This window comes from Pseudorasbora parva, chromosome 14, assembly GCF_024679245.1.
Source record: "Pseudorasbora parva isolate DD20220531a chromosome 14, ASM2467924v1, whole genome shotgun sequence".
Taxonomy (NCBI): Eukaryota; Metazoa; Chordata; class Actinopteri; order Cypriniformes; family Gobionidae; genus Pseudorasbora; species Pseudorasbora parva.
The window spans coordinates 39,835,663-39,855,521 of record NC_090185.1 but is presented as its reverse complement, the minus strand read 5'-3'; the positions used below and the strand labels follow the sequence as shown (position 1 = coordinate 39,855,521).

At 41.0% G+C, this 19,859-nt stretch overlaps 1 protein-coding gene across 1 annotated transcript in view; it reads left to right on the top strand.

Annotated features, from left to right (window-relative positions):
* Nucleotides 1-3,056: 3,056 nt before the first annotated feature.
* Nucleotides 3,057-19,859, top strand: part of alpi.1 (alkaline phosphatase, intestinal, tandem duplicate 1) — a 33,470-nt gene continuing 16,667 nt past the window's right edge. The window contains exons 1-10 of the mRNA XM_067416398.1: nt 3,057-3,186; nt 3,514-3,633; nt 6,221-6,336; nt 6,725-6,899; nt 11,378-11,550; nt 12,719-12,853; nt 12,935-13,010; nt 13,084-13,218; nt 13,301-13,492; nt 16,488-16,604. Coding sequence (XP_067272499.1) covers nt 3,117-3,186; nt 3,514-3,633; nt 6,221-6,336; nt 6,725-6,899; nt 11,378-11,550; nt 12,719-12,853; nt 12,935-13,010; nt 13,084-13,218; nt 13,301-13,492; nt 16,488-16,604 — 1,309 coding nt within the window. The 5' untranslated portion in view covers nt 3,057-3,116. The remainder of the gene's footprint in view (nt 3,187-3,513; nt 3,634-6,220; nt 6,337-6,724; nt 6,900-11,377; nt 11,551-12,718; nt 12,854-12,934; nt 13,011-13,083; nt 13,219-13,300; nt 13,493-16,487; nt 16,605-19,859) is intronic.

Below are 19,859 nucleotides of genomic sequence, written 5' to 3'. Positions count from 1 at the left end.
CTGACTTCAGTATCAATTAGCATCCTTAGAAGCTCTTTGAACAACTCAGAACGTCAGTGGAGAAAGGCATACAGTTCATCATAACATCCAACCTACCCACAGCAGTCATAGTTAATGATATGCTAAAGCCCCACCCACAGGAGTCATAGTTAAAGGGGGGGTGAAACACTCAGTTTCAGTCAATCTCATGTCAATCTTGAGTACATATAGAGTAGTATTGCATCTTTCATATCTCCGAAAAGTCTTTAGTTTTATCATATTTATAAAAGAAATATGGGCTGTACCGAGTCTTTCCGGAAAAAAACGAGCGCCTGGAGGCGTATCGTGTGGGCGGAGCTAAAGAATGACGAATGCGCACAAAGTGGTGACGTCCTCAAGCGTGGAGAAACTCAATGGCTATCGATCTCAGCTAATACAGATAATGATCCGGAGGTTGAAATAAATTGAACAGGAGAAACAGCAACAGCAGGACTTCGGTCTCTGTGGTATGGACTGTATTTAGTGGCCTGTCAACATTTGTGTGTCTTTACTCGCAGTTTATGAGGACATGATTCGGTTTATGGACTATTGTATGCGACTAAACCTTAGCAGTAGCAAGCAAAATGGTGTTGCACGTCAGACTAGTGTAACGTTATACATAGAACAGCAATGGAGTAACCGTTAGTGCATTTGAATGGCGAAGCACGCGATCATGTCGTTTACTGATGTTTACTCACGCGACGATAGCCAACAGCAGAGACATTTGAAGCAGTTTAAGTTAACTCACCGGCTGCTTCCAAAGCAGGACCGAACCTTTATCGCTGGGACCGCTCCGTCAAAAACACACTTCTTTGGTATGATTTGGTGAAGTCCTGTGACAGCAGTGACCGCGGAAATCCACTTTGCAATGCGACTGAAGTGATGTTGTGAAGCTTCCCGTCATTTCTGCGTTCAAATCGGTTCAAATGCAGCGCTGCCTTCCCGGAATGCTGTGCTGAAGCGTTGAAGTCGCTCAATGTCACGCATAGGAATAAAGTGGAGCGCGGCGCGGACTATAACGACAGAAGTGTTCACGGACGACTGGATCTGCAGCTGAGCGAGTGTTTACGGCGTGCATTTCCTCTCTCGCTCTAGTCACGCACGCGCACCCTACCGGGAGAAGAGCCCGTACGGCCCATACAAGGACCTTCCGCTCTATCGACGTCAAGCCGACCCATACTCGAAAAAAACTCTCCGAAACTTGTGAGAAACCGGAAGGAGTATTTTTGACACAGAAATACTCCATCAAACGTCCAACATTAGTTTTTGAAACTTTGTCTATGTTTAGGATGGGAATCCAATTCTTTAACAGTGTAAAAAGCTCAGTATGCATGAAACAGCATTTCACCCCCTCCCCTTTAATGATATGCTAAAGCCCCACCCACAGGAGTCATAGTTAATGATATGCTAAAGCCCCGCCCACAGCAGTCATAGTTAATGATATGCTAAAGCCCTGCCCACAGCAGTCATAGTTAATGATATGCTAAAGCCCCACCCACAGCAGTCATAGTTAATGATATGCTAAAGCCCCACCCACAGCAGTCATAGTTAATGATATGCTAAAGCTCCTACCAGAGCAGTCATAGTTAATGATATGCTAAAGCCCCACCCACAGCAGTCATAGTTAATGATATGCTAAAGCCCCTCCCACAGCAGTCATAGTTAATGATATGCTAAAGCTCCGCCCACAGCAGTCATAGTTAATGATATGCTAAAGCTCCGCCCACAGCAGTCATAGTTGATGATATGCTAAAGCCCCGCCCACAGCAGTCATAGTTAATGATATGCTAAAGCCCCGCCCACAGCAGTCATAGTTAATGATATGCTATATACCATTATAACATCGCGACTGCATGAAAAGAGGTTTTACTGTTATGAAAAATGATTTGTGAGCATTCTGTCATTAATTCCTCCTGTGGTTGGACAGCCGTCAGACCTCTGTTCATCTTCACACACAGATGAAGATATTAGTGTTGAAATCCGATGGCTCAGAAAGGCCTTCATTGACACCAATGTCATTTCCTCTCTCAAGACCCATAAAGGCACTAAAGACGTCGTCACAAAGCCCATCTCACTACAGCGGCTCTACAATCATTACATGAAGAGGCGAGAGTTTTTGTGCGCAAAAATAAAATAAAAATAATGATGACTGATTTCAAAACAAAGCTTCCTGAAGCATCGGAGCTTAATGAATCAGTGAATCGATTCATGATTCAGATCGCGTGTCAAACTGCTGAACTGCTGAGACTTTGGCGATCCGAATCTTGATCCGATACGCTGATTTATAACGGTTCGAAGCTTTACGAAGCGGTGTTTTGTAAACTTGTAAACTATTTAATTATATTTATTACACATTTGTAATAAAGAAAGTTTCAGTTAAGTACATTTAAAATATATTACACTGAAATGTTATATCAAATAACACAGTGCTAAAGCACGACAAGATTATTAAGTAAAGCTTTGTAGTACAACCAATTTGATATTACATTAAGAAACCTAGTCAAAAAAGTGTACTCTCTTAATTTGCCTTTTATTTTTTCTTATCTGCAAATACAGTTTGAACTTGTATAGAAGTGCACAAATGCATTTTTTTTTCAATAAGACTAACACAATTCTGACATTTCAGGGCCAATGTTGCATTACTAGCTAACATCGCAGTATGAAACCTTTCAGGCATTGGCGTGCTTGATGTGTCACACATGCTGGATTCATTTTCCAAGTCATAATAATAACCAAAAAGCAGTTTGAGTGCCAAACTGAATGGCTTTTCTCCCGCCTATGAACCATTGTATGAAAAACATACATTAGTGCAATTTGCCACATCAAAGGGGCCATTCGGCTTCCCAGAGCAGGTCTCGGGAGAGCTGGGAAAGGAAAGGAAGAAAAAAAACAAGGAAGAGCAGTCTAAAACAAAAACGCCGGATTTAGAGAAGAAGTCAAGGGGCTTCCTGACCCTGTGTGGTCCCCCACAGTCAACCTATGAGATGTCTGGGGCCCAACACACCCTGGGTTTAAAAAGCAGGGGCTGGAGGTTTGGTGGAGACACTCCTTCCCCCTTCGAGGTGTAGTGAAGTCGCTCCTCTTCTCTGTGGCTCGGGATGTGTTTGGTTTATAGCCTCCTTTTGGCCCACCTCCTCCTGAGCTCCAGCTGCAGCGCGGAGCCCGTGGGTAAGGACACAGCGCTCCTATTGTCCGCTTACTTCTAAAATTAGTACTTGGTGGGCAGACAGGTAATGTCTGCCGTTGGGCTCGTGGGTGTTTCGCATGTAGGTGTGTGGGTTGAATCTGGATCTTCAGGAGCTGGGGTTTGGTGAGGCTTTGAGAAGCTGAGTGCAGATTTAGACCTCTCTGTGGCAGCTTTCCCGTTAGCATGAGGGTGCTCAGGTCTTGTCAGGGCAGGTTTGCGGTGGAGCCTCTTCTGAAGAGTTACAGCCCCAGACCAGCTCTATTTCTGAGAAAGGGAGGTTGTTTAAAGCGTGATGTTTGTTCTGGTAGATGAATGGGAGAAAGAGCCTGCGTACTGGAACGATCAGGCCAGGAGGACGCTGCACGCTGCCCTCACACTGCCACTGCGAGCGCACCGTGCCAAAAACACCATCCTCTTCCTCGGTGATGGTGAGTTACCAACCCAACCTTACAGTCTATGAAACTACTCGTCTTCATTACAATAGTACCATTTATAAGCAATTACTAATCATTTCTTTGAGATTTAAAATACAGGTAACAATTTCAGTTTAGGGTCCAATTCTCACTATGAACTAGCTGCTTATTATCATTCATATCACTAAGATATTGGCTGTTTATTAGCACTTATAAAGCACATATTAATGCATGATCATATTCTACATCCCTTTATACGACCCAATACCTAAACTTAACAACTACCTTGTTGTCTATTAATAAGCAATTAGGAGTTTATTGAGGCAAAAGTCATAGTTAATAATAGTGAATATGTGTTACCAAAATACACACACATTAATTTGTTTAACTTAAAAAAGGAAGTTATCTGTTAATACATGAGTTGTGTGTGTGTGTGTGTGTGTGTGTGTGTGTGTGTGTGTGTGTGTGTGTGTGTGTGTGTGTGTGTGTGTGTGTGTGTGTGTGTGTGTGTGTGTGTGTGTGTGTGAGCCTGTTTATGTGGTTTATGAGGACACAAATTTGTATAACTACATGGGTATTACACTGGTATTACACTATAAATGTGGTTTATGAGGACATATCAAATGTCCTCATAATTCAAATGGCCTTAAAAACATACTAAATGAGGTTTTTTTGAGAAAGTAAAAATGCAGAATGTTTCCTGTGATGGGTAGGTTTAGGGGCAGGGGCAGTGTGTGTGTGTGTGTGTGATGGGTAGGTTTAGGGGCAGGGGCAGTGTAAGGGGATAGAAAATACGGTTTGTACAGTATAAAAACCATTACGCCTATGGAGAGTCCCTGTAAACCACATAGACCAACGTGTGTGTGTGTGTGTGCGTGCGTGTGTGTGTGTGTGTGTGTGTGTGTGTGTGTGTGTGTGTGTGTGTGTGTGTGTGTGTGTGTGTGTGTGTGTGTGTGTGTGTGTGTGTGTGTGTGTGTGTGTGTGTTGTTAAAAATATATTTTATCAGTCCAACTAATATGTATTCTAACACTTTCAACATTCTCTCACATGATTTATTCACTATAGTTTAGAAAATGGTAATAAAACATGACAAGAATTCACAGTTAAACTGTTAAACATGATACTTGATAATGTCAGATAATGGATTACGATCAACCAATCAGCTGTTACATTTAAGTACACAATTAGATAATACCAATTTAGCTCAACCAATGACTAAGCAATGCATCATTTTGTTCAGTCTGTGGTGTCAAAGGTCACATTATCAATTCAAGAAAAAACACTGAAGCGAAACATGCTCAGGTCAAAGTGTCATTTTCGTCCAAAATTTGTATCAATTTCCACCGTATGAAGAATTGTTGGGTATGACAAAGTTTACTTTATTTTGCTGTCCTCACTTACAGAAATCAACTATAGTGTCCTGTGCACATTAGTGAAATATTATATCTGTGTCTGAATCATTTTTGGTTTGACTGTATAAATATATATGGAAATGTATTATAGCTCAAATGTATATTAAATGCAATTAGTTCACTAAAGAGCTATTTGACCCACTTAAGTAGAGCTTAAGTACATCTTTATAGTATACAATTTCATAATTACTTTGAAGCTTAGGGTTACACTTTATTTTAAGGTGTATTTCATTTTGCAGTGTCATTGTTACATATTTTGCATGTACTTACCATAGAAAAAACAGTTACCTTTAAACCCTAACACTAACCATAACGCTGTATTTAGTGCATGTAGTTAATTAATATTACTCAGTACTTATTTGAGGAAGTACAATGTACGTGTTACACTTTATTTGAAGGTGTCATTGTTACACTGTAATTATACATTTAAATACTGAGTAATATTCATTAACCACATGTACTTTAGAGTTATGGTTAGTGTTAGGTTTAGTTACCTAATACAATGGTAAGTACATGTAGCATATGTAACACTGTAAAATAAAGTGTAACCAAATATGCTTCTAAGCAGTGTTGAGAAAAGTTACTTTTAAGAGTAATGCATTACAATATTGTGTTACAACCCAAAAACAAAACTAACTGTGTTACTTTGTATGTAAAATGAATGTGTTACGTTACTTAAGTGTTACTTTTTCTCGCTTGGGTTTGGCATGTTTGTTTGTTTTTTAATTAAAAAATATATTTAGGCAAACGTAAAGGCTCCATCGCCCCAAAAGTGAAATGAATAAACCTCAGGACTGAAGGAAATGCAAATCCACAGCCGTTGCATTACCAATTTGAAAAAGTAACTGCCGTGAAGTACTTGTAATGTGTTACTCAACACTCCTTCTTAGATCTGATATCTGTATGGCCATTTTTACAGTGCTCTCTGGAATACTTGACTCATTGATACACTTCTGTCTTACTTGATAAGTAGCTGTGTAATAAGTGGGATAATGTGCAGTCGGATGTTCCTGATCCACCTGTTGGGGTTTATTTTGCGATAATAACTGGTTGACTGCAAATAACCCCTTATGCACGTACCTGTTACTTCTTACACCATATTTTACTGTAGAGTTTATGAATGGTTTTGGGCTCAGGTTCAAGCTGTGATATTATACGTGACAGCAGTGTTTATCTGTTCATATTTTAGGGATGGGAGTGTCTACAGTTTCAGCTGCCCGTATACTGCGAGGTCAGATGGAAGGACAGTCGGGAGAGGAGACCGTTTTGGCCATGGACACGTTTCCATATCTCGCCCTTTCAAAGGTCTGAAGCTTCTCATCTCTCACATGGGTTTATCACCAAACTAATCGGCTGAAGAGATCATTAATAACAAGTCTTGTTATGCAAGGATAAAGGCCAGTTTTGGTTTTGCATGAGATTGCATTTCTCATTGTCAATATTGAGACTCTGGATTATTGGAAAAAATACAAACACCACCTTTAATAGCAAACAAACTGAACAAATTGAGTTTGGATACTACTGCAACATGTGCACACATGAGGGAGAGGGAATATTGATTACACTGTAAATGTGGAGCACATATCTCTATGGCATGGTTATGGATCTATCAAATTATTCACTAAGGGAATTGTTTATCTAGTTATAAACAGCAGTCTGTTTTTAAGACTATGATTAATATGTTTCCAAACAGACATATAGTGTTGACAAGCAGGTGGCGGACAGTGCCAGCACAGCTACTGCGTACCACTGCGGTGTGAAGGCTAATGCTAAGACGGTGGGCTTGAGTGCCAAAGCCGTGGCCTATGAGTGCAACACAACTTTTGGCAATGAGGTTTTCTCAGTGTTACATCGCGCCAAAACACAAGGTATTGTCCATTTAGACTCGCTACCACAATGTTTTTCTGTTGCTGTTGTTAAAGGTATTATTTACTCATACATAGTGCACACGCCATATGGAACATGTTTTTTTTAATGTTTTTTTGTGGTTAGTGTCTCAGGACGCAGTGCCAGTTCCTTAAGGAAAAGGAAGATTGTTTATATTGTCACAAAATGTAAATTATACTATCACCCAGATCTAATCCGTTTTGCAAAACAATCGGCATTGCAAAAAGCACTATATAAATAAAGCTGACTTAAATTGACTCTCGGCTGATGGGAAGCCAGCTCACTTAACAAAGAGCATGACTTCAAGTGTCGGCCACATTGACAATCACCCTTTGTTGAGTGATCTGGCTTCCTTTCAGCAGAGCTGAGTCAAGACAAGTCAGCTTTATTTATATAGGGCTTTTTGAAATGCAGATTGTTTCACATCAGCTTCACAGTGTTAACAGAAAAAAAATGCAACAGAATTTGATTCGGTTGAAGAGCCGCTCTGGAGAAAACGGTGAGGTTATCAGCACATTTCAATTGTCATATAGCGAGAATGTGGGCAAATCAGTAATATAGTTGATATACTGTAGTTAATTTAGTTTAGTAATTACATTTATTTGGATATTTAATTGAAAGTTTAGTGTCCCAAACCGAGCAAGCCAAGCCAAAGGTGACAGTGGCAAGGAACCAAAACTCCATCAGGGCATGATGGAGAAAAATAAACCTTGGGAGAAACCAGGCTCAGTCGGGGTGCCAGTTCTCCTCTGGCCTATTAACAAACAATGTATGATTATTATTCTGGAAACCTTACAGGTCAGAAATCATATTAGATCAGAATATTCGAAAGATTGGAGGCATCACGCCGGAGGCGGTTTATTGAGAATGAAGTGTCGATTATACAATTTCAGAAGGGAGACTAATTGACAAGGTCTCTCCAGATACTTCAGGGATGCGTTGGTCACATCCAGGCACAGGTCCACCATCTGATACAAATATGGCCCAGATCCGGCTGACTGCAGTAAACTTTGGGATAGACAGATAGACTAACATAGAGGGCCAATATGTTGAAGCTGTTGTTCCACTGAGCTCCTGGCAGATGATATTCTAAGTGTTGCCCGGTTGTGAGGCCACCTTGACCTTTACCCTGTAGTGAGTGTGTGGACTTCCTCTCATTTAGAGAGTTATTTTGATGAATCCACCCACTGCTCCACTGAGCTCCAGGCAGATGAAGTTCTAAGTGTTGGCTTGTCATGAGGCCACTTTGACTGTCACCCTGTGGGGAGCAAGTTGGCCTCCTTTCACTTAGAGTCGTTTAATTGAAGCCACTGATCCACTGAAGTCCAGGAAGGTCATAAACGCAAGTATGCTGGCCTTCCATATTTGGGCTGGCCTGATATCCGGCCTAGGTTTTGTACTTCAGGAATAAGTCTACTAAACAGAGACAGTTTTTGCTGTAACATTTCTGTCTCCTAGCCTACATTAGCTCAGAGTAGGCTGCTCCTAAAGCCTCTCCGGCCCAGGACTGATAGCTAGTGATCCTGGTAAGCCTCCTTTTACTGTGAGAGTCATTCAGCAAGGGGGCCTGCTTTCTGCAAAAGGCTAATAATCCGAGTGGCCTCCTCAGTCTGCCTAGGTTGAGCTGGACTCTTGTTAATAGAGTAAAAGCATTATGCTGAGCTACAGTTCTCTAGTGGTGTAAGTTACAGAAAAATAGCCAGGAGTCGCAGGTTATTTCTGAGAAAACCTCCCCTGTGGATGTCCTCTGGGTGGTCTTAGGCCTCCTCTCACAGAGTGAAGAGCACTATGCTGAAGTCCCTGCTCTCTAGAACTCTGGTTAGTAGCATTATCTAGCTTGTGGCCTTTTAGAGCAGGCTCTTCTGTGAAAGCCACCTGATTTTAACCATCAAGTTACAAGGTTGAGAGTCCTTGGCCTCTTCTGTGGCATTTCATCCTGTTTAGGTCTCCACTCCTCCAGAGCTTCGCTCAAGCAGCAACCTGTCTTGGAGTAAGTGTCATTGTTTCTTCAGGCCTCCAACCTTGAGCTTTGTCTCGGGTGAAGCTGATAACATATCCCCTTCTTCAGGGTCCACCAAGAGTGCTTCACTCCCAGAGCTCTGTGCCTCTTGTGTGCGACACCAATGATACTCAGGTTGAGCTAACTAAGTACGCCCTCCTATTCAGGACAGTGTTGAGTGTGCTTGCTACCTAAGGGCTCAAGCATTAGCACCAAGCCCATGCCTGTGAGAGTCTGGAGTAGTAGGCCCTACATAGAGTCCTCCTCACAGGCTGGTTGCATGATATCTGTACTCTCCTTGTTTAAAGTTTAGAAAGTGATATGCTGAGTACCTCACTTGTGTGGAAATGGGAATGAGTAGTACAAGCCTACAGGTGGCCATCTCTGTTAGACTCATTTCCAAGTAATTGGCCATCCAAATTGGGCCACATTGATAGGTGATTTTTCTGGTCGACATACATTCCAAGCACTTCTAGCTAGTTTGAGTGTGCTGGCTCTCCAGAGTACACAGATTGAGTTCATGATACAGACTCCACAGGAGCCTCCCTAATTCTAGCCCTAGAGCTTGGTTGATACTCTACGATACGGCCTAGGTAGCAATCCCCTCATTTCAGAGGGTTGTTCTGTAGAGTACTTCACTCCCTGTGTCTGGTCAGAAGGTCGAGGGACTCCCTTGAGACCTCCCTGGTAGATAAGCTTTTCTAGAGCTGTAGGTACTCCCTCGTTTGAGAGGATCGTCCTATTGAGAACCTCACTCCCTGAGTTTGGTCTGAAAGGCTAAGAGATTCTTATGAACCCCCTTGGTAGATCGGCTCCTGTTAGAGCTGAAGGTACTCTCATTAGGGACCCAATGTGGAATACCCTGCCTCCATAGTGCTTTAAAAGAAGCACTCTGTATTTCCAGAGTTCGAGCAGAGTTTCTAAGGGTTTGGAAAGTGCTATGCTGAGTCCTGCTCCCCAGGATGCTCATCTCTTTGTCTGGTGTGAGCTGGTTACTGCCTTTTCTGCAGTTCCTCTCTTCTGGTTACCTCTCATGTGGCAAGTAATGGTAAGTGGCTCTGTTTAGGAAAGAGACAGGTTGTTGGCTAGACTAGGTTACCAGGTCAGGGGGTTGACACAATGTCCCCAAAAAGTGGCTGGCCAGGGCTCCTTCTGGCCCCCTGGCCATACTCCCTTAAAATAACCCCTTCCTAGTGAAGAAACTGGTTCCAAGCCTTTGAGTAGCCTTTGAAAAGTACTCATTTTACTTTACAGAAGGCACTTCCTCATTGAGACTTGATAGCTTGTACAGTGGCCGTAGGGAGTTCTGTCACTGACAGTCTAGTATGTGACCAGAAGGGGTGAGTGGTTTTTGGCATTTCTGTCATTCTGCCATTATTTGAATGGCGGTATGGGTATTTTGTCCCCCATAGTGTCTCAGGACGCAGTGCAAGTTTCCTTTCAACCTGTGACACTGCGTCTCATTGCCATGACTTCGAGTTGCCTGTTCAGGCATGACATGATGCTTCTCTAGGTGCCCCTTTACTTTCTAGTCACACTAGTAGGGATGCCATAGCCTGTCGCTATGTAGTGTCTCATTACGCAGTGCAAGTTCCCTGTTTTCAGAGAACCAGGGTTACAGCCGTAACCTGAGACGTTGTTTGTATGTATAGATAATTTGTTTTATATTGTAGTATATTTTCCCTATGTGAGTATACTTTATATATGCAAATAACGTTGGAAATGTATCTAATCTTTATATAGAGAGCTGTGCGATATATACAATCATGCTTTATGTGAGCATATTGTGTGATTGGATATACTATTACACTTTAAAAAGTGATCAGTTGACTTAAAAAAGTGAATTGTGTGGAATATTCAAGTTCACATAATGAAATGTTTTCAATTACGCATGAAGTTTATTAATTCATTTTAAGGCAACAGGTTTTTAAGTTTAGGGAACTGATCACTTTTCACTGTGATTTATAAAAATTTGGATATACTGTAGGTTACATTTTACGACAATATGAACAATCAAGCAGTTTAATTTGCTATATATTTCATACCATAATGTGAGTGTACTGTATGTATCCGGATGAGGTTGGATACTTAACTTATTGTCGTTGTATAACTCTCAATACAGTTGCTTCTAATGTTAGCCTGTTGCTAAATCTAATAGTCAACACTCTAATAAGCAAAATTAACATATTTAGCATGTGCAAAATATGAAATAGTATATTTTAATTTATTTTTAGAATCCATATTTCCTTAGGGTCTATTTTGTCCCAAAGGTTCCAAAAAAGGCTTTCCACAGTGATGCCCTAAATAACCTTTTCCACTTTAAAGAACCTTTTGTGGAATGGAAAGGTTCCAGGGATAATAAAGGTTCTTCATTTTGAACTAATAAACAGCCTTTATTTTTAAAAGAGCAGTGCATTATTTGATTGCCTTACTCAACTGTGTGGTTGTGTGTATATCAAGGAAAGTCTGTGGGCATTGTGACCACCACCAGAGTCCAGCACGCTTCACCTGCTGCCGCCTACGCCCACTCCGTCAGCCGCAGCTGGTACAGTGATGCAGATGTGCCCTCCGCCGCCCGCCGTCAGGGCTGCATAGACATCGCCACGCAGCTGGTGACCAACACCGACATTGATGTGAGCCATAACCCAATGTGTGCCTTAAATTCATAAATAATTGTTTTTTTATGATGAAATGCTACACAGCTGCACACACACACAAAATTACTATTTGAATTTCTGATTCATTAAAGTGGCGTTTGGACTGAATGCAATGATTGGACAAACGTTTAATGGTCCTACACCTTCCACAGATTTGCCCACGATTTTGCCATCTGAGTCAAATTTTGCAAATCCTAAAAGATTCCTCTGATCCTAAGCTAAAATCTGAATTCTTTGATCGTTAGTTTGACATGTTCACCGGCAACCCATTAATGACCGCTGCAATCAAACTTTACCTCTGATGAAATTCTGGCAGTGTCAGAAGATTTGGCACACAATCCTGCAGTGTGACTTCTTCTACGACGACTGTCAAATATCTTGGTTTTTCAAGACAAACTATTTCTTTGTAGCCTTCATTTCTTAATTTCTTTGCAAAAGATTTCTTTGTAGCCTTCATTTCAGTCCAGCTCACTGTCATTGAGTGCTTTATTGATTGATGATATAAAACCCCATACAAGTTTTCTTAAGTGCGTCTGTTTTTAAAACGCCTTGACTATCGTACAGTCTGACATTTATGACAACTTAGATCTTACAGTGTGCTATGGCTTACAGCAGCGATCATGTTCGGACAGTCTGACATGGAACAATTGTAAAGGACTATGATAAATCACACAGTGTGCATCCGGCTTTAGTGATTGCTATCAGGATGTGTAGAGACTTTTAACCAGCACAACAAAAAACACATCACCTTTCTTGAACACATCACCTACCCTGCCTTTAAATACCCAATGGCATCATTTAAATACAAAATGCATAAGTTAAATAGGTAACACTTTAGTATAGGGAACACATATTCACTATTAACTACGACTTTTGCCTCAATAAACTCCTAACTTACTTCTTATTAATAGTTAGTAAGGTAGTCTTTGTAGCATTTAAGTTTGGGTATTGGGTAGGATTAGGGGATGTAGAATAAGGTCATGCAGAATAAGGCATTAATATGTGCTTTATAAGTACTAATAAACAACCAATATGCATTTTAATAAGGAACTAGTTAATAGTTAATAACTGAACCTTAAAATAAAGTGTTACCGTTACAGACTAAATGTTAAATGAGAAGTTCAAATGTGTATCTCCATTGTAGGTAATTCTTGGCGGTGGGCGTATGTACATGACTCCCAAGGGTACGCCTGATCCAGAATACCCCACTTCATCCTCTCGCAAAGGAGATCGCAAAGACAAAAAAAACCTCATTGACGTTTGGCTAAATACTCGCAAGGTATCGCCAAGAAATACATTTATTACAGCGCAAATTGTGATTGTAAACCACTGCTCTAATCTTATCTGTTTTGTTTATTAGGGAAGGAACGCCCAGTATGTTTGGAACAGAGAGCAGCTTAATGCCGTGGATGTTAAAACAACAGACTGCCTGATGGGTAATACCAGTTTACAAGGATTCTGCATTATCAGTCTGCCACTATGATATTCTCACTCATATTTCTCATTCAGGTCTGTTTGAACCCAAAGATATGAGATTTGAAGTGTTTAGGAATCGCACCCGTGACCCCTCTATTGTGGACATGACGGAGAAAGCCATTCAGATCCTCAGCAAGAATCCTAAAGGGTTTTTTCTCTTTGTGGAAGATGAGTATTTATCATTTGCTGTGGAGTTACTGTCGTATCAAGTTATTCTGCTAACAGTGAAACATTTCTGTTTGTGTTTTACGAGGCAGAATAGACCATGGACACCATGACGGGGTTGCCAAGCTCGCTCTGACTGAAACCATCATGTTTGACCGGGCAATTCAGAGAGCGTCTGATCTGACCAGCGAATCGGACACTCTTACTGTTGTAACGGCAGATCATTCCCATGTCTTCACATTTGGTGGAAACACCCCCCGAGGGAACCCTATTTTTGGTACATCCTAGCTTACTTCCTGTCGTTGCATTCAAGTAATGGCAATTGTAAAAAATTAGTTCACTTCAAAATGAACATTTCCTGATATTTTACTCACCCCCATCTCATCCAAGATGTTCATGTCTTTCTTTCTTCAGTTGGAAAGAAATAACATTTTTTGGAGGAAAACATAAAAATGTTCTCCACATAATGAACTTCAATGGCAATCAACGGGTTGAAGGTCAAAAGTTTTTAAAGGAAGGGCTTCAGAGGCTCTGCACGATCCCAGACAAGGAATAGTGTCGCCATAACCATCGGCCATTTTCTTATAAAATAATATTTAATTAATTGGGTAGGATTAATAATAATTGGGTAGGATTAAGGGATGTAGAATAAGGTCATGCAGAATATATATATTAAACATACTTAAGTAATGAAAAATATACAAAATACAAAGTTGCAAAAAAATGATTAAAAATGTATCTGCACACAGTTTGACCAGCAAGCTTGTGTTTCGTTTTAACTCTCTTTCTTTTTGATTTATATTTTTAATTAAAAAATGGCTAAATGTTTCTTGTAAATTTTAAATATAAAAATGACTAATATATTAATTATACCTTGATCATTAATTCATAGTAGCCTACAGTAACTAATGTAAGAGACAACTTTAAAATGTTATCAAAAATTATACACATATGTAGGCTATATCATATGTATACTTTCACTCATTATTTGCCTCTATTTTAGAATACTTAATAATTAGCTAATCAAAATATGTTACATTGCCGGAAAAAAAAACTGAAATCAAATGCATTTCTGATACGTTTCTGTCAACTACATGATAAGATGGCAGTATAAAAATGCAATTTTGCTGCATAATGAATGCATAAAAGCGAAGAAAGGGAAAAAAACTATGCAAATAGATGTTAACATTTGTGACATTAAAGCTACACTGTGTGATATTTTCCCCCATCTAGCGGTGTAAAGGTATATGACCATCCAGTGAATAATAGTTTCTATTCCTCTCAATTCTGATTTCCTGAAAACTCCTACGGTGGCCGATTTAGTCCAAGATTAACATGGCAATCCCCCTCTTTACATTCGACACAGTGCCATCGAGTGTTAAAACACGAAAGGCGAAGCTTGAATTTATAGGTATGTCCCTCTTTGGCTACTGTACTTTCAAGATGGAGGAGCAACATGGCAACCGGCATTCGAACCCCTCACCCGTTTGTATTTTCAATGGCATTTTATAAACTTACAAGAATACTTTATTACTTGAAAGAAGTAAATAAACATTAATGAGCACATATATTTTTTAAAGAAATAAATGTTTTTAGCTAAGAATAAACTAAAAAAGTTACACAGAGTAGCTTTAAATATTTGGGTCATATGTGCGTGTGTTTCTGTTGCATTGTTTTAACTGCTTGAGGTAGGCTACTTCTAATGTTCCTCTCGGCCTCGACGGCAAACACACTGCTGTTCTCTACTAATGCAGCATTTAGTCAGCAATCTAATTAATTTATAGTGATAGGAAAACATATAGTGTACTGTATAACATACCGTTTTGTTGTCTGTTTTAAATCCGTTTTTGAAGTGTCCCGCTCTGTGCAGCGCGCAGCCTCACGTCATGTGTCAAAACAATCTCCAAGAGGCATCAGTGAGGGTTTGTTGGGCCTCTAGAGCAGGGATTTTAAAACTTTATGATGCTAAGGACTCCAACTATGATGAACCTTTTATGAGGGACCTACTTCCTAAAATCCACCTATATTTTTTTGTATATGAGGGGATTTTTTTTTAAACCATTAGATAAAATAGTGTGACATTATAAATACAACATATTGTTTCCAAACTTAAATTGGATATTCTTGATGTTGGATGTATAAACCTAAAGAAGAGCATTTTCAATTAAAAATTATTTGTATAAGCAACTTTCACAATAAATGAATGTAAGCAGCTTACATACTGTGTTAAGAAACACCGCCTTACAGCCCCAGTGAGCAAGAAAGGGGACTAGGGACTATAGTGAGAAAAACTCATTAGAAAGATACAAAGCAAAAAAGTAATGAAATGCTTTGGGGAAATGTATCGGAGTAAAAGTATACATTTTAGTATCAAATATAAAAACTCAAGTAAAGTATAGATTATCCTAAAAATACTCAAGTCTACGCTAATATGGCAGAGTCTGTCATAATTCGCTACCTACAAAGAAACCGGCTGCAAATTGAAGCAGCTCGCTCGCTGGATGACACAGTTTTAGACATAGACAGCACTGACTGCATTCCTGCAGCTTTCCTGCGCTGGCAGACATGCCAGAAACATGACTAAATGTGATTTCATCTGTTGTCACCTTTAAAGACGACACTTGGTAGATTATTGCTGAGGTGAAAAAGTAAAAAAAAAAAAAAAAAAAAAAAAAAAGGAACTTAAAACAAGTTATGGAAATTTAAGTGTAGTGTTTTGAAAAATGCACAAAAATTATACATTTATTAAATTATATATTTATTAATTTATTTTTTCAAAACAGTGAGAGAAAAAAAGCCCTAAATCAGGTTGTGTTCTTAATTTGAGGTTGATATCTCAAAAAATGAGCTTTCGGTCAGATTTAGTTTGTGCGCAGTACCAGACGCTTCCACTAGATGAAATTCATTTCCAATTCATTTCCAATGTGCACATTTGTAATCATGAAAAGGAGTGTGACTTTTTTTGGACCATACAATCTTTTTCATAAATCCTGTTCATGATTTATTTTATTTATTGTATTTTTTTTTTTTTTTGTGACGACATAGTAAGAGCCAAGTTTTGTACCATAGAAGAAAAAACTCTAAAACTATATAAACTGTGTACATTTTTCTGTCAAAAAAAGTTTGAAGATCAACAGAGGGTTAAATACATGACATACTAGTTTCAGTAGAAATTAGAGATTAGGTTTGAGTTTAGGATGTTCGGGGTTAATTCCAACCATGTTGAACCCAAGGTGCTTCATGTACTTTTGTACTTCATATTTGTCTTTCAGGTCTGGCACCCAAGAAGGCTGAGGATAGTCTTCCATTCACAAGTATCTTGTATGCTAATGGACCAGGATACTTTCATGTGAACGGAACAAGAGGAAACGTTTCAGCAGTGGATTATTGTAAGTGTGTACTTAATGTACCTACTATCTTAAAAATAAAGGTTGTTTATTGACATATTTGGTTCCATGAACCTTTAACATCCATGGAATCTTTCCATCCCTCAAAATGTTCTTTAAAGAGGAAAAAGATTGTTAAAATGATTAAAAATTGAAAAACTGAAAGGGTTAGAAGGTTGTTTTCCCAACGGAATAAAAAAAAGTAATTGTTACTTTTTATCTTACATTTCTGAGAAGAAAAAAAAGAACTGCAGGATATAAACTTGTATTTTCTCACAATTTTCTCACTAACTTGTTTAATCACCCAATTCAAACTTTATAATTTGCAAATTCAACTTTATATCCCAAAATTCAGACATTAGAACTCACAATTCCAAGTTTATATCCCACAATTTGAACTTTAGAACTCATAATTCCATGTTTATATCCCACAATTCGAACTTTAGAACTCACAATTCCAAGTTTATATCTCACAATTTGAACTTTAGAACTCATAATTCCATGTTTATATCCCACAATTCGAACTTTAGAACTCACAATTCCAAGTTTATATCCCACAATTAAAATTTAAGAACTCACAATTTCGAGTTTATCTCCCACAATTAAAACTTAAGAACTCACAATTACGAGTTTATATCCCACAATTAAAACTTTAGAACTCACAATTACGAGTCTATCTCCCAAAATGAAAACTTAAGAACTCAGAATTCCAAGTTTATATCCCACAATTAAAACTTAAGAACGTCTCAGGTTACGTATGTAACCATGGTTCCCTGAGAGGGAACGAGACGCTGCGTCGAAACGCTAGGGGGGACGCCTCTGCGTACCATGTCATGAAGCACTTGTGTAATCAGTCCAATAGCGAGACGATACGTCACAGGCGGGTGACGTCATCGACCAGGAAGCTATAAAGCACACCTGGACCAAACAGTCACTAGCTTCTGGAAAAAGCCGAACAAGTCGATCACAGGCATGCCAGGAGTATGGCATAGCGACGCAGCGTCTCGTTCCCTCTCAGGGAACCATGGTTACATACGTAACCTGAGACGTACCCGATCTCGAGGGAACTTCGAGCTGCGTCGAAACGCTAGGGGACCTCAATACCCACGCCGCCAGAGTCCCAAATGTCTGTATGTGTGAATCAACCCAGAAACACCCGGGACCCCGGTGTAAGGCTACATCTAGATTGTAAAACCTCACAAATGTATGTGGAGAGGACCACCCAGCCGCATCACATACCTCTGACAATGAAACTCCAGAAATAAGAGCCATAGAGGCAGCCATACTCCTAGTGGAGTGGGCGCGGACCCTCATTGGTGAAGGATGTCCGGCCGACTCATAAGCGAGCGAAATAGCCTCGACTATCCACTTGCTAAGCGTCTGCTTTGAAGCCGGTTTTTCCTTGCTCGGGGACCCAAAAACACACAAACAACTGTTCTGAGTTTTGCCACAGGGCAGCTCTGTGGACATATGCATCTAGGGCCCTGACCGGACATAGCAGATTTAGCTTCTCTTGGTCTTGACTAGTGAACGGAGGCGGACAGAAAGCTTGCAGCATTACTGGTCCCGGCACATTAGTCGGGACCTTGGGAGCATATCCTTCCCTCGGGAAGAGAAATGCTTTTACCATTCCTGGTGCAAACTCCAGACAAGAGGGTGCCACTGCCTAAGTAGGCACCCTCGAGCGTGCCCCAGGTCTGCGCCTCAAAGTACCACGAAGGAAACGCATGACCCAAGGGTGTTTCCCCAATGATGCATTATCTAATGGAATATGATAAGCAGATATCGCCGACACATATACTTTCAGTGTTGACGGAGATAACCCTGCGGAGAATTTTTCTTGTAGGAACTCAAGAACTGAACCGAACGGGCAGTTAACAGGGTCCAAAGCCTGGTGCGTACACCAGGCGACAAAAACTCTCCATTTGAGTGCGTAAAGTCTCCTTGTGGATGGTGCTCTGGAGTGCAACATGGTCTCTATCACCTCAGTAGATAGACCCGTGTTTATGAACTGGGCCCCCTCAGGGGCCAAGCCCACCGTTTCCACAGTTCCGGGCGCGGGTGCAGTACTGACCCCCCCGGCCTGCGAAAGAAGATCTCTCCTGACTGGGATTTCCCAGGGAGGACCTTCTAGGAGAGACATAATGTCTGCGAGCCATACTTGGCCCGGCCAGAGCGGGGCTACCAATAAAAGCTGAACCCCGTCCCGGCGGACGCTCTCCAGCACTCCTGGGAGCAATGCCAGAGGGGGGAAGGCGTACAGACGCAGCCTCGGCCACGTCTGTACCATTGCGTCCAGCCCCAGCAGGGCTGGATGCATGAGGGAGAAATATGCTGGACAGTGTGTCGTCTCTCGAGACGCAAACAGATCCACCTGGGCTCGCCCAAAGCGGATCCACAGCTCCTCCACCACCTCGGGTGGAGTCTCCATTCTCCCGGCATCACTCCCTGCCTCGACAGGGAGTCTGCCGCTACATTCAGGACCCCCGGGATGTACATCGCCCTGAGCGAGAGCATCTTGCCTTGGGCCCATGATGATATGATGCGTCAGCTTCCACACCCGACGCGATCTCAACCCCCCCTGGTGATTTATATACGAGACCACCGAAGTGTTGTCTGACCGAACTAACACATGGCGGCCCCGCAGGTCTGAGAGGAAGTGTTTGATTTTATATGATTGAAACACAGCCATCAGCTCCAGCTGGTTTATGTGCCAGGAGAGCTGACGGCCGCTCAGACCTTGGGCCGAGCGGCCACTCATGACCGCTCCCCAGCCAGTTAATAATAATAATAATAATAGATTTTATTTATAATGCACTTTTCATTCCGAAGAATCTCAAAGTGCAACAAAGGGGGGGGGGGAAATAACAACAAAAAATGAATAACAAGTAAAAATATAGAATACTACAAACAATCAACCAACACAGAAAACAGAACAGAAACAGAGCTGATGGTGAACAGAAACAGAGCTGATGGTGAACAGAAACAGAGCTGATGGTGGACAGAAAACAGCTGATGGTGGAAGTCTCTGTTAGCTCCGCAGCACACTGTGGTCCACTCCATGTTTCAGATTTCTCCCAGCGGCAGTGTCCCGATGACATCGCCGAGGCACGACAGCTGAAGACCAGATGATGGGTCTTCTTCATGATGATTCAAACGATGGGGATCGCTGCAGCACCATGCAGGAGGCAGAACATTCCTCCGGGCACTTCTGTGGACACACCGGGGCCGGCGCAGATGTCGCTCCACGGTCGCAAT